General features: G+C 40.8%; 2 protein-coding genes across 9 annotated transcripts in view; both read left to right on the top strand.

Moving 5' to 3' along the window:
* Nucleotides 1–534, top strand: part of LOC127971633 (syntaxin-3-like) — a 28,898-nt gene extending 28,364 nt beyond the window's left edge. For all 6 annotated transcript variants that reach the window (XM_052574794.1, XM_052574795.1, XM_052574797.1 and 3 more), the window contains one exon: nucleotides 137–534. The gene's annotated coding sequence lies outside the window, so the exon portion shown is untranslated. The remainder of the gene's footprint in view (nucleotides 1–136) is intronic.
* Nucleotides 535–1,032: 498 nt separating this feature from the next.
* LOC127971409 (lysine-specific demethylase 2A) lies at nucleotides 1,033–13,713 on the top strand. Of its 3 annotated transcripts, none has more exons than XM_052574404.1 (23): nucleotides 1,033–1,238; nucleotides 1,978–2,016; nucleotides 2,664–2,802; nucleotides 3,029–3,107; nucleotides 3,194–3,240; nucleotides 3,326–3,504; nucleotides 3,619–3,725; nucleotides 3,840–3,933; nucleotides 4,414–4,567; nucleotides 4,653–4,768; nucleotides 4,853–4,979; nucleotides 5,063–5,331; nucleotides 5,426–5,503; nucleotides 5,585–5,848; nucleotides 6,491–6,622; nucleotides 6,707–6,787; nucleotides 6,941–7,204; nucleotides 8,821–8,853; nucleotides 8,989–9,908; nucleotides 10,821–10,984; nucleotides 11,066–11,212; nucleotides 12,469–12,681; nucleotides 12,778–13,713. In XM_052574404.1, exons 2-23 carry the CDS (start codon nucleotides 1,981–1,983, stop codon nucleotides 12,957–12,959), a joined length of 3,825 nt encoding a protein of 1,274 aa, XP_052430364.1. In that variant the 5' UTR covers nucleotides 1,033–1,238; nucleotides 1,978–1,980; the 3' UTR covers nucleotides 12,960–13,713. The 3 variants fall into 3 exon arrangements, with proteins under 3 accessions (XP_052430364.1, XP_052430365.1, XP_052430363.1); XM_052574405.1 differs by having other exon boundaries at nucleotides 1,056–1,238; nucleotides 9,019–9,908; XM_052574403.1 differs by having other exon boundaries at nucleotides 1,056–1,238; nucleotides 6,491–6,628.
* Nucleotides 13,714–13,991: the final 278 nt, after the last annotated feature.

Raw genomic sequence — 13,991 nt, 5'->3', positions numbered from 1 at the left:
TTGCTGAATAGAAACATGAATATATATTAAACATCATCATCTTACCAACAGATCCCAGTGTTTATATTTCATGTGTGTGCTCATCTCCTCTCACTATCTCTTACTGTTTCACTTTCGCTCTTTCACTGTTTTTCAGGCTGAAGTGACCTCAGGACCACAGTTTAGTCTGCTGCCCTTATCTCCTGCCCTCGCTGCTTCTCGATGTCTCAGAGATGCAGTGGTTCATACAGACATCCCAGGGTCCAGCGCCTCCTGCTGCACACACATCTGTGTTCAGGGGTCTATGACGTGGACAAAGAAAGCAGCAGAGAGAGATGAATATATATATATTTTCTATTTATTTGTGTTTCTGCCTCTTTTTCCTCATAATCATATGTCTCATATCGCTGTCTTATATTCTCATATATTGTTTGGTTGTGTGTTTTGGTGTTGCTGTTAATTGTAGTAAACTACATCTTTTGAATACTTCAGTAAGGGATGTATTTCATGTGTTCTGTAACTATCTATCTATTAAAATGAGATTTAAGAAAGGTGTTTTTGTTTTAATGTGCTTACTTCATATACTAGTCGAGGTTTAATCTTTGAAAGGTTTTTAAATACGTTATATTTGATGTGGACAGACACCCTTGGATGTTTCTGAATGATGGCAGGTGGCTCTTGACTTGGCTGTTTTACAAGACAATAACTATCTTCGTTTTCGATCCTCTTCTTGAGAAATGCGGCCGGTGAGCAAAAATCAGCCAATGGGTTTTCAGAGATAGTTTACGTCCGTTGATAGGTTTATATTTCAACTAAAATATTCTTTGCCAGCAATAGGCTGCCATAATGACCCGATTTTCACTCCGCAGCCAATAAACTGCCCGTTATGAGCAACAATACGAACATTTATTGGCCCGCGAAATATAATGAACCAACAAGGGGCGTTAACAATCAGAAGCTCCCGTATGATTGGCGTCCTTTTGACCCAATCATCATTCGCCTAGTTTGCATTCCCGCTATCTCATTGGCTGTTTATTTCAGAGGGCGTGTCGTGGGAGTAGCTAGTAGTGGAGTGTGTGTATCATGACAATCTGAAAATGGCGGATGAAAGCGGATTGATTTAACTTTATCGTTCAAAAATAATAATATGAAGTGAAGAACAGCACCACTGCACAGGATGAATTCGCAGTCCAACGGGAATTTTTAATCCCACAGAGCGACTCGACACTATCGGCAGAAAGCGAAAGTTGAAGGCTAAGGTATTGTTTAAAGGTCTTTTTTGTTTTGTTTCTAGCAGGCTAACGGGCTAGCGCGGGCTGTCAATGGTAATGCTAGTGGATTAGCTGGTTAGCACCCACTCTCAAGGGCTTAACTTTGCTATTTTAAATCCACCTTATACTTTTTAGTAATAGAGCAGCTACAACTGAGCCTTGTGATGCAGACAAGCCAATTTTTAGGTTGAATTATATTAACATTACTGGTTCCCGGTCAAAAGTAGTGGAGCGCTCGCTCAAGCTAACCGCTTCAGAACTAGAGCAGCTTCAACTGCAATAAATGTCAGTTATCTGTCACAGCTCCTCGCTGTTCGTTTACTTCACTAGTTGCAGATCACAAATATCCAATAGTTTAGCTTTTAAAATGTGTTGTTCGTTTTGATTTATTACCTGGTGAATGGTAAATGTGGATCATTTAGACGCACTCTGTTGTCTGATCGCACTGCTGGTTTATATAATGATTGTCTCAAAGCCTAGCGAGCCTCCCACATAGACAGCATTTAACTCCCTACTAATGCCCAGAAGACTGTTGGGTAAAGTTAGGCAGCTCAGTCGGTTTTGTGACACATAACCCGGTTGCGGTAGGTACTTATATGTTTAATTAAATTTAGTGTGTGTTGATAACTAGTTAGTTTCACTATTGCAGTTATTCTCGGTTCACCTGATTTCATTTTTTACATTGTCTGCAGGAAACGTTCAAAATGTATCCTTTTATTTTTTTCAGGGAATGGAAGGGGAGAGTTCCCGTTATAGCAAACGCCTGGTAAGTTTCTCATGTTCCTCAACAGCTAAAATGTGCACAAAATTGCAGTCCTGGGAACGTTTGTTTGAGGTTTTTAACCGAGATGTAACGGCGTTATTAAGTCGACAGCTGGCGCTCGAGGCCTGACGTCACACTCGCGGGTGAACACGCGCCTGAGGAAGAGACTGTCAAAACATCGTTGTGTACACTTAGACCGTGCCTCAGCAGCAGTATAATAATAAATAGGCTTCATAAATCAATAAGAACTGTACATGGGGATGTTCACCTTTGCCAGAAAGCTCTGGTGTTGCATTTGAAACTAAAGATAAGGAAAGTTTGGCTGAACGTACATCCTCTTTTTCCTGGTCATGTCCTCCTGGCTTTGATTTCAAAGTTGCCTGAAATGTCCAGAAAAAGAGCATGCAGGGTCACCCTTGGGTTTTTGTGGGAAAATGCTGGTTAGTTTGAATTTGAGCTGGATTTGTGAATTGGTTTTGTGAACACATGACTGGAGTGTGTTACCACTGGTCTGTAAATGTTGAAGTCAAAGTCTGATGGTTGTAGAAGAAAATTCTATTGTATTAATGCGAATCGAGATTAATTGGGCAGAAATGGCTTTTGCATTCCTATGTTAATCTGAGTATTGTTTCTTGGTCATCTGTTTTCAGCGGACTGGCACTCGGCGGCGTTACCAAGATGATGGCATTTCAGACGATGAAATCGAAGGGAAGAGATCCTTCGACCTTGAAGAGAAACTCCAAAGTGACCGATACAACTCGGATCTGGTCAAAATTATGGACGGGAAAGGTTTGTGCTGAACTTTGCATGTTGTTTAGTTCTCATGGTGAGCTCCATGTGCTGAGTTTCAGTTCCTCTCATCCTAGCTAAACCATATTGAGAGTTTTCTTTCCCACTGCCACCTATGATTTAGTTTTGAAGCGTCATGTTCTGTTAAGCTGCTTTGAAATACTTTGCATTGTGAAAACGTGCATATTTGGAGGCCCATGTTAACCGTGTATGGTGTTCTTTGCAGACTTCACCTTGGAGTACATCCAACGGGAGGGACTCCGGGACCCCATTATCTTCAAGAAAGCAGATGGTCTTGGCATAAAGTATGGCTTATTTCATCATGCCAGTGTTTGTAGTCATTGAACTCATTTGAAACTTATCAGCTCTTTATATTATCTGTCTTTTGTAGGATGCCTGACCCAGACTTCAGTGTCAGTGATGTGAAATTGTTTGTGGGTAAGAACAAGTTTTTGTTCCTCTATCTCTCTCTTATTATCATTGACTCCTGCTAACATTCCCTCCCTTTCCTTTGCTCTGATAGGCAGTCGTAGGATGGTGGATGTGATGGATGTGACCACTCAAAAAGGCATTGAGATGTCAATGGGGCAGTGGAGGAGATACTATGAGACCCCGGCATCAGAACGTGAAAAACTCTACAATGTGATCAGTCTGGAGTTCAGTCACACAAAACTAGAAAATCTAGTCAAGAGACCTACCTCGGTGTGTGCACTCGCAATTATTGTCAGCTGATAGTCATTTTTTTGAGAAATCCTGATGGCACTGTTTGATAATGAAAAAGAAGAATGCCAATATAATGGCTTGTGTTTTCATTAGGTTGATATGATTGACTGGGTGGACAACATGTGGCCGCGGCATCTTAAAGAGAGTCAGAGAGACTCCACCAATGCCATTATAGACATGCAGTACCCTAAAGTACAGAAGTACGTTTTGTTTTGTTTATTCATACAATATAATTTAAACTTTTTTTCATTCTAACACTAGAGCAACATTTGCTTGGTTTATGAAGGTTGATCATACAGCCGTGTGTTTTTCAGGTATTGTCTGATGAGTGTCGAGGGATGCTTCACAGATTTCCACATAGACTTTGGCGGCACATCAGTCTGGTATCACATCCTCAGGGGAAGGAAGGTGAGTGCTGTCTTAAAGATACAACACTGTAGTGCGCTCACAAAGAGGCTGAGTTCAGAAGGAAATTCGGTTGTGTATATGTGTGTGTGTGTGGCAAATTTGCTATATATATATATATATATATATATATATATATATATATATATATATATATATATATATATATATATATATATATAAATTTTTTTTTTTTTTTTTAAGTTTCTTCTGCTCAGCAATGCTAAACGTTTGACCAGTAGCATAGTTCGAATTTTGTGCTTTCTTGGTACTTCAAACCATTAGATGTGTGAGAATCTTCTTTCTCAGCTTTTATTGCTGTCAGGTTGTTTGATCTTTTTGGGTTGTCCTCTCCTTGTCAAATCCTCTTGTTCTCCATAATTGCGGCATTTATAAACTTTTCGAAATCTATGTGTCAGTCAGCTCGTCTGGTGATTCCTAATCGGCTGTCCTTGTTGACCGTGTTGTTCTGAATGATCTCAGGTGTTCTGGCTGATCCCGCCCACACCTCAGAACCTGGAGCTCTATGAGAACTGGGTGTTGTCAGGGAAGCAGGGTGACATCTTTCTCGGCGATAAAGCCAGGATGTGCCAACGGATTGAACTGAAGCAAGGCTACACATTCATGATCCCCTCAGGTACACATGTTTCTCATGCATTAAACACTTCAGGAAGGAATCTCCCAGGTTTTCTAGGACCAAACCACTGTGTCTCTGTGTGTAGGGTGGATCCATGCAGTTTACACTCCGATGGATACGCTGGTGTTTGGGGGAAACTTTCTGCACAGCTTTAACATTCCCATGCAGCTCAACATTTATAACATTGAGGACCGCACACGGGTGAGCACTCAAACAAGCCTCAATTATTCCTTTTATGCCCATTCATGAGCTTTTTCGGACTGTCTCTGTGGTTTATCCGTGCAGGTCCCTGCTAAGTTCCGCTACCCTTTCTACTTTGAGATGTGCTGGTATGTGTTGGAGCGTTACTTGTACTGTCTGACCAACACGTCTCACCTCACACCTGAGTTCCAGAAGCACTCACTGGGCATTGGTCAGTGCACACACCATAAATGTGTACAATAACATATCAATACAATCCTAATTACATTGGTACATGTGTGTTGTGCTTCACAGGGCTAAAGAAGGAGGATGTGATTAAACAAGCAGGCTTTAATGATCAAGGAGAAACTGTAGTGAAAGAGGAGGAGGAGGAGGAGGTGGTGAAAGAGGAGCCGGAGGAAGAGGCAGCATCCCCTACTCGTCCAGGGGTGAAAGTTCACCTGACACCCTTAGAGCTGGAAGGGCTTTGGGAACTACTGCACAAGTTGGAGGACTTGCCAGCACACAAGAAATGTGTTCCAGCAGGCATCAGAAACGCCCCTGCACTACTCAGTGACATACGGGTGCGAACATAACACCATGGCCATAGAAATATAGTTGTTGTTGTTGTTTTGTTAACTTAAGCTCATTTCTCTATTTTTCTTTCTGTCCCAACAGAAGCTGCTAGAGGAACATGCCAATGATAACCCCAAACTGTCTTACACTGGAAAACCAATCGTCAAATGGCCCAAAAGGGTAGGTTATACACTGTCCACCGTCCATACAGCATGTATAGAAGTATTGAGTTGATGTAAAAATGTGTCTGTGTCTGTCTAGCCCTCGTGGTATGAGCCGCCTCCGCCTCTGTCTCTGCTGTACCGCCCGCGTGCTCCCGGTTCAGCCCCCGTGCTGCCGCCGGTTCCTCGACCCGTGAAGCCGTCTTCCTCCATCTCTGCTCTGAGACGCAGACGCGTTCGCTGCAAACGCTGCGAGGCCTGTCTGCGCACCGAGTGTGGCGACTGTAACTACTGTCGGGACATGAGGAAGTTTGGAGGGCCGGGCAGACTCAAGAAGAGCTGTGTTCTCCGTCAGTGTCTTGCAGTGAGTATCTGTGTTCAGCGTTAATGCCATCAAATTACTGAGAGCAAGGGTTTTTAGTGTTAGAAAATTTGGTCAAAGTTTTGTCCATATGTGCTACCTTTCAAAAGTGTGGGCTTTTTTATTTCTTTTATTATTAAAAAAAAAAAAAAGTCAGTAATGGCATTTATAGTCAAAAAGATTACGATTTCAAATAAATGCTGTTCTTTGGAATTTTTTTATTGATCAAAGAATTCTAAGAAATATCCACAAATATTAAGCCGCACAATTGTTTTTAGCTTTGAGAATAAAAAATCAGCAACAAACCAGCATATAAGAACGATGAAGAACTAGAATTAATATTCAAATATAGCATATTAAAATGTATTAAATGGTTATTTTATATGGAAATAATTATTCAGTTTTTACTGTGTGTTTTTTAATAAAAAAAAATGCAATCTGAATTGAGCATAATGACCTTAATTCGAAAACGCATGTATAAACCCCAACATTTTGAACGGTAGTGTATATAGAAAAATCGACTTGAATACAGTTTGACAATGAAGCAAAGCGTTGTCATAAAAAGGCAAAAGTATAAATTGTGTAAAAATGAACTCTGTGCTATGTTAGAGAGTGTTGTATCTCACACTTGTGTTGTTTTTCTAGCCGGCGCTACCTCTTACTGCAGTGTGTGCCATATGTAAGGAAGGCTATCAGGAGTCTATAGACCCCGAGTCCGTCCAAACGCTCATGGAGTGCTCCGAATGCGCTCAGATCACTCATCCAGAATGTATAAAGGTACATGTACGTGTCTGTCCCACATCTTGTTTGTGTGAAATTAGCTGTTATATGTGCTGTGTTAATACTATGTGTATATTGCAGGTGCCCGGTGAGGGTATTATTAATAAGGACCTTCCCAGTTGTTGGGAATGTCCAAAATGTGTCCAGGGCAAAAAAACCGAGGTATGCTTTCTGCTGTTTTTTTTTTTTTTTTTTTTAATGCAATAAGTCATCCTGTTTAAACAGACCTTTGCTCTTTGCTTGACCCACTCTTCAGATGATAAATGGATCTAAAGACGAATTGTGTAATTAGTGTTTGTTTGTTTTTTTCTGAAGTCTTCCAGCAGTAGTGAGGAAGAGACAGACAGCAGCGTGTCCAACAGCAGTCGCTTGTCTGGTCCTCCAGCTAAGCGGGCATACAGAGAGGGGATTGGGGTGGGGGGTCTGCGTATAGGACGCAGAGGTCGCCCGCCCCTCTCCCTCTCCTCCCCGCCTCTGACCCGCTCCAGACGACAGCCGCCCCCTTCCCAGAGACTCCTGCTGCAGCACCAGCAGAACAGGAGGAGAGCAGGAGCGCTGGAGCTACAGCTCAGGAAAAGGGTAAGAATGCAAACAGGTGCACACACAGTACATATGTGTTACAGTTTCCATTCATTAAATTTACATTTGTTTGACAACAAGTTGAAGATACCGAACCAAACCTTTGAATGGTAATGTAAGGTTTTTTAAATGTGTTAGAAAGAAGTCTCTTATCCACATCAAGGCTGTGTTTATTTAATCAAAAATACTATAAATCAAGTAAATATTATTACAATATAAAATAACTGCTTTCTATTTAAATGTTTTGTAAAATGTATTTTATTCCTGTGATCAAAGCTGAATTTTCAGCATCATTACTCCAGTCTTCAGTGTCACATGATCCTTCAGAAATCATTATAATATAGTGATTTGCTGCTCAAGAAACAGTTGGAGTTATTCTACATGTTAAAACCATTGTGCTGCATATTTTGCAGAAACCTGAAAAAAATTTGAAAATCGTAAAACTTTTGTAATGATTCTAGATGTTTACTGTTACGTTTCATTGATTTAATAGTGCGTCCTTGATGAATCAAATGTTAAAAATTCAATAGAAAACATATTAGAACACAGTATGAGAACCGACAGCATTGTTATAGACAGTCAAAAATGAAAGGCACTTTAAAATAATTCAAGCTCCAGTCTAATTAGCTTACTCTTTTTTTTGTTTTTGTATTACAATTGAAGTAGTAATATTTTACTAAAACTTATTTAAACTAATTAAAATATATATATATATATATATATATATATATATATATATATATATATATATATATATATATATATATATATATATATATATATATATATATTAGGGCCGGGACTCGATTAAAAAAATTAATCTAATTAATTAGAGGCTTTGTAATTGATTAATCGCATTTTAATCGCATATAAATATTTGACCTGAGAACAGTGACAAGTAATTTTTTTTCACATGGATTTATAGTATACCATTGAATAATGACTGAATACATAAGCTTAAGCAACAAAATATTGTTTATTTTTGTTCAACCAAGTCTAGCCAGACCAGTGCAATTTTTGCCATTAAGTGTAGCAATAGCATATTTAGAAACAATTTAGAAATAGTACATTTCAGAAATTCAGGAAGCTTATAGGTGCTGGAACCTTCTGTAAAGTGTTTTTTAAGTAAATCACAATACTGTCAATTACATTCAGAACATTGAAAACACTGACTATTAGAAAACATCTCTCTGTTGCTTCAGAGGCCATAACATACTAAGTCCAACTCTCAATAACCTTGGACAAAACAATAAAGAGTTCAACATAAACTGTTGCACCAACAAAATAATACATAGTTCAACATAAAGTGTAAAATCCACGCTAGCTGCTATATGTTTTGCGTTGAGGTGATACTTGAGGCTCGACGTGCTGCAGTGATATGCGAACGCTAGTTGGTGCTCCAGTATAATCGGTCCCGCCGAAACAAATCCAGTGAGAAACGTTCCGCGGTGCAAAAATAAGTTATTAAAAATGCGGGAATTTTTTTTCTGTAATTAATTAATCTTAGTTAACGCGTTATTTTTTGTGTAAGTAATTAATCTCAATTAAGTCCCGGCCCTGATATATATATATATATAAATAATGATGCATGTTTGATTTCTTATTGTCTTTTGCAGATAAAATTAGAACGGAACAAAATCATCCAGTCGGTAAGTGTTTTGAGCCTCTAACATTTGCTTTCCTCATCGCAGCGCATCTGTAATCCTGCTTTTCCCATTCTCACACGCTCTTCTCTGTGGCTCTTGGCTGTGCTTTCGTTCTCTCTGTTTCTGTCTGTCTCTCAGACCCGTTCGTCTGTCTCTCTTTCTCCAAAGCTCCTGCGTCAGCGGAGTCTGGAGAGAGGGGGCGTAGTCAGAGCGGGACCCGGACGGAGCGTTTCGCGTGGCCGAGGGGTGTCCTCCTTTCGCGGAAGAGGGGTACGACTCCGAGGCGGTGGCCGAGGGGGAGGCCTTAGAGAAAGAATGGAGATGGAGGTTGAAAGAGATGACTCCGTGGAAGAAGAACAGGAGGAGAGGAAAGAGAACGGACAGTATAATGGTAAAGAGAACCGTCCTCAGAGACGAGGAGCTAAAGCTGGTGAAGACGAGAATGGAGAAAGCCATCGAAACGGAGAGAGCGAGGGGAGCAGTGAGGGAGGAGAGGCCTCTCCATCTGACACTTCTGTGGTGCTAAATGATGATGTCAGAGGCCAGGGGTCCTGCGTCACAGTGACGTTACAGCCATCGAGGGGTAGGCGCGACCCTAGCGCCATTGTTCCCAAAATGGAAGCCAACTTGTCTTCTAGAAGCCTTCCGCAAAACCCCAAAACCCTGCTCCGTCCCCCACTGCGAAACGGTGCCCCTCACTCAGACGGTCCTCGTTCGCCTGCGGACAGATTGCACGTAAACAAATCACATGCTCTTTCATCATCACCGCACACTCTGACCAGAAGCGCATCCAAACACTCACACATGGTGCGGAGTCTGAGATCAAACTTCAAAGATTCCCCTCACCGGCTGACTCAGGAGCGAGTTGGGAAAAAGACTCGATCGGAAAAGGCGAAGTCCTCAGACTCTTGTTCCAGTTCCACCCTGCGGCCGTCAGCGGAGCAGAACGGAGGGAACGAGCCCGGCTGGGAGAGAGAGGTGTGGGTGTCCGTGTTCCGCTACTTGACCCGTGCAGAGCTGTGCGTCTGCATGGCTGTTTGCAAGAGTTGGTACAAATGGTGAGTACAAAATTACCACATCACACTTGGGGGGAAAAAACTTCTTGCGTGTTAATACTAGTAATTCTTATTATTATTACTGTTATTGTTGTTTTTAATTATAATGTTTTTAAGAAATATATCGTCTATGCTGTACTTATTTTCTATAAGTGCATTTAAAAAAAAATTATAATAACAATAGCTATTGTAATTTCACAGTTAAAAAAAATATTTTTACAGTATAACTGTAAAATGACATTACTAATACGTTTTGACTGTCTCTATTTTTTTTAAAACATGAAGACATCAAGCTTTTATTTTGGCAGGAAAATGAAGGGAGACCTTAAAGCTTCTCTTTACATTGACAGTGGGCAGTTTGTATGTTTATCCCATTACAATTTTGGGGAAATGGTTGCTGCATTTTCAAGTGCACATAAAAGATTTAGAGATGGAGTATGTGCAGAGCAGCCATTAATGTGAACCGAGCCACTCTGAGTTACTAAAAACACTGGTTTATGATCTGCTCATGTGTACATAAACACAGTGCCACGTGTGCTGTTTTCACTCTGAAACTGTTGTTGCTAAGATAACAGCGTGCCATTCTAATCATAAACATACTGCATACACATTGTGTAAATTAGTCATTAATATATTTCGCCATTGCATGGAATGTTTATTTATAATCAACATTTCCTTCTCTTTGTTGGCCATCTTGGATTTTTGATGCAGTGCATTCTGGGATAACTTTCATCATGAAGTATACACTTGATACTGCATCAGAATTTTGCCCATACAAGATATCTTGCCTATGGTGCCTTTAAATGTTGCCTGTGAAGGCATCTCACTAGGCTTTGGAACAGAGCAAAGGTGTGTGTGTGTGTGTGTGTGTGTGTGTGTGTGTGTGTGTGTTTTAATACAGTGGTGTGATTCTAGGGGCTGTGACAAGCGTTTATGGACGCGGATCAGTCTGAGCCGCTGCCGCTCTATAAGTCCTCAGGCCCTCACGGGCATCATCAAACGGCAGCCTGTCACACTGGACCTCTCCTCGGCCAACATCTCCAAGAAGCAGCTCAGCTGGCTCATCAACCGCCTGCCAGGTGCCTGTTCTCACATCAGCACTGCATCTGTTTTATACCCTGTACTTGTTATGATTTGACTCACAGGCAGCTCTCTCACAGGCCTTAAAGACCTGGTGCTATCAGGGTGTAATTGGGCATCAGTCTGCGCACTGAGCTCTCCAAGCTGTCCTTTACTGCGCTCTTTAGACCTGAGCTGGGCCGATGGTGTCAAAGATGCACAAATCAGGGAGCTGCTGAACCCACCAGGTAATCCTAAAACAGCTCAACTCTTATTTCTTACTTTTTCTTCTATTACATGAAAATAGGAGTGTGCTATATTGACAGTAATGTTTCAAAAATATTATTTTCAATATTTCCTGGGATTTGGCGATTATGATCATTAGAGCATATTTTGCTGAGTGTGTTTTTTTGCTGGTGCCATGGCTGGTTTAGGCCTGTCATGAACGGCTGACTGCCAAAGCGTGTCATTTATGTGCGATGGTCAGTTCACAGCAGTATTTCAGATTACCACAAGGCACTATTTTGTCCGCTAAATTAATTTCAATTAACATTTTTAGGGCATTTTTTTTTTTAATACTTTATAAAATGTATGTATCATTATGTTACTTTTAACAATAATTTCAATTAGAATAAGATACTGTTACAAATAAAACAAGGCCTTATGTCTCTCGTGGAATGAAGAGGATTAAGTAAGTACGTACAATTACAATGAAATCAACAAAATCCATCTTTGGACTGCAGCGGTGACACAGAAGATACATCTGAAAAAGCATTTATTTACACAATTTTTGATGCAGCTCAGAAGTGGGTTGGATGCATTTACAAAAATATATATATATATTTAATTATGAAATAGTTGTAAGAAAATTAATACATTAAGTATGAAACACAAACTGTTAGAGTGGGTGGATGCAAGTCTTAAAGGGGTAGTTCACCCAAAAAATAAAATTTGATGTCGGTAAGTTTGTTTCTTCATGGGAACAGAATTGGAGAATTTAGCATTACACCACTATCTCACCAATGGACCCTCTGAAGTGAATGGGTGCTGTCAGAATGAGAGTCCAACCAGCTGTTAAAAAATAAAACCCCACATTAATCCACAAGTAACCCTCCAGTCCATCAATGAATGTCTTGTGAAGTTAAAAGCTTAACTGATTTGCGAAATTTCTCAAAATCACTTGAGAAAGTGAGGAAGAAACTCACCTGGAATGGACTGAGAAGGTGAGTAAATATCAGCAAGTTTTCATTTTTGGATGAACTTAGTTTTTTGGAGTCATTTGTTCATATCATTCATTCAGCTGGCTGATTCATTTGGTCATTGAATCATGTTTTTTTAAATCGATTTAAGATCAATTCACTACTGAAGCAGTCCTGTGTTGCTTGGAGATGACACAACCGCTCAAGAAAGCTTGTAAATCTTCCTGATGTGCAAACTGAAATGAATGTAAGCGGTGCATATCACACACCCCAAGTTGAAACCTTACATGTCTGTGTGTCCATAGGCAGCGACAACCGTTCCCAGATGAAGCACATGCAGTGCTTGTGGCTGTGCGGTCTGGAGGTGACCGAAGCCACGCTGAGGCTGATCATCAGACACATGCCTCTGCTCACTCGCCTCGAGCTCTCGCACTGTCCCATCACAGACGGTGCTCTCAACCTCCTCAGCGCCGTGGGCTCCTCCACACGCAACACACTCACACACCTCAACTTAGCAGGTACGCAAACACACACCGACCCATTCACAGCTCTCAACCAAGGAGTCAAATGTTAAACATGATTGCTAAAACTTCCCTGTTTGATGTCGTCGTCAGGTTGTAGCCGCCTGACAGACCGGTGTCTTGTGTACCTGCGGCGCCTGTCTTGTCTCTCCGTACTGGACCTGCGCGGCTGCAAAGGGGTCTCGCGACAGGCGTGCGAAAGCTTTATCTCCGAGCTGTCTGTCAATGCCCTCTACTGCCTATCAGATGACAAGCTCATCCAGAGGATATCGTAAAACCCACTCCTCAGGGAGAGAGAGAGAGACTTTGTAAATATTTGTTTGACTGAGAAGGACTGCAGAGTCCGAATGCGTGTGAGTGATGGCTTCTGTAGGTCTGTAGGGAGGCTCTCTGTTTGACAGAGGACCGGGTTTCATGTATAGCAGCTTAGGAGGGAGGAGCTTGAAGCATCCAGGGCGGGGCTTATGTATAAATGGGTCTGGGTGATGAGTATCCTTTTGTAGTTAACTATTTCCCTTTGTTCTGTGTACACACAAACACTGCAATTGGCAATCAGATGGGTTCTCAGGCCTGTCATGCCATGGGCTCTTCTATTAAAGAGATCAACAGGTGCTATTCCTTTACAGTTTGATTTCTGTTTCAGAGCAGCCTTCTGTCTGCCGTTAAAACCCTTTGCTTTTACTGCTGAACGATACTCTAATCCACTGTCCAGATCCCGTCATCTTGATACAGATCCATTTATCCTCAGTAGTGTGGAGGTTCATTGCATTGCATTTCTTTTCTTTCTTTTCTCCCCCCACTCATCCCCTTAAATGTCATTTTACTTGAGGAATACCTTTTTGTTCTTAATTCCTCTCCCTCCTTAATACCTGAGAGTATAGAGATATATAAATATATAAACACCCTTGTGTAAATGTATTCCTCTCCTCCCGTAGTACGACAGAAAGAAATCTGTAGCATTATAATTATTTTCAGAAGCTTTTTCACTTGTTTTTCTTTTTCAAGAAAATAAAAATGATACAAATGTGAGCTTGATTTGGTTTTGAATTCATTGGAGATGCTGAAATCTGAAGCTGTTTTATAGAAAATGTTTATGATATGTTCTTTCTTGGTTAACTGATTAGCTAAATGCTGTGCGATTGGATTAGATGCCTTACAACACTGGATATAAATGAATGTGTGCATTGGCTATTAAGACCTAGCTGCCCTGTGCAGTCATATAATCCACATTTATTCATTACAGAATTTTGGCAGCCAGTCCTTTAGCAAACAAATGTCTTCATTCAACCATCAACAGGTAAAAAGAT

This window comes from Carassius gibelio, chromosome B14, assembly GCF_023724105.1.
Source record: "Carassius gibelio isolate Cgi1373 ecotype wild population from Czech Republic chromosome B14, carGib1.2-hapl.c, whole genome shotgun sequence".
In the NCBI taxonomy this organism is placed as follows: Eukaryota; Metazoa; Chordata; class Actinopteri; order Cypriniformes; family Cyprinidae; genus Carassius; species Carassius gibelio.
This window is presented reverse-complemented; position numbering and strand designations above follow the sequence as displayed.

Coding starts and splice junctions, on each gene's coding strand:
- LOC127971409 (XM_052574403.1), top strand. CDS start 1,981: ATGGAAGGGGAGAGTTCCCGTTATAGCAAACGCCTG. Junction 2,017..2,663: donor CCCGTTATAGCAAACGCCTG/GTAAGTTTCTCA, acceptor ATCTGTTTTCAG/CGGACTGGCACTCGGCGGCG. Junction 3,241..3,325: donor TGATGTGAAATTGTTTGTGG/GTAAGAACAAGT, acceptor TTGCTCTGATAG/GCAGTCGTAGGATGGTGGAT.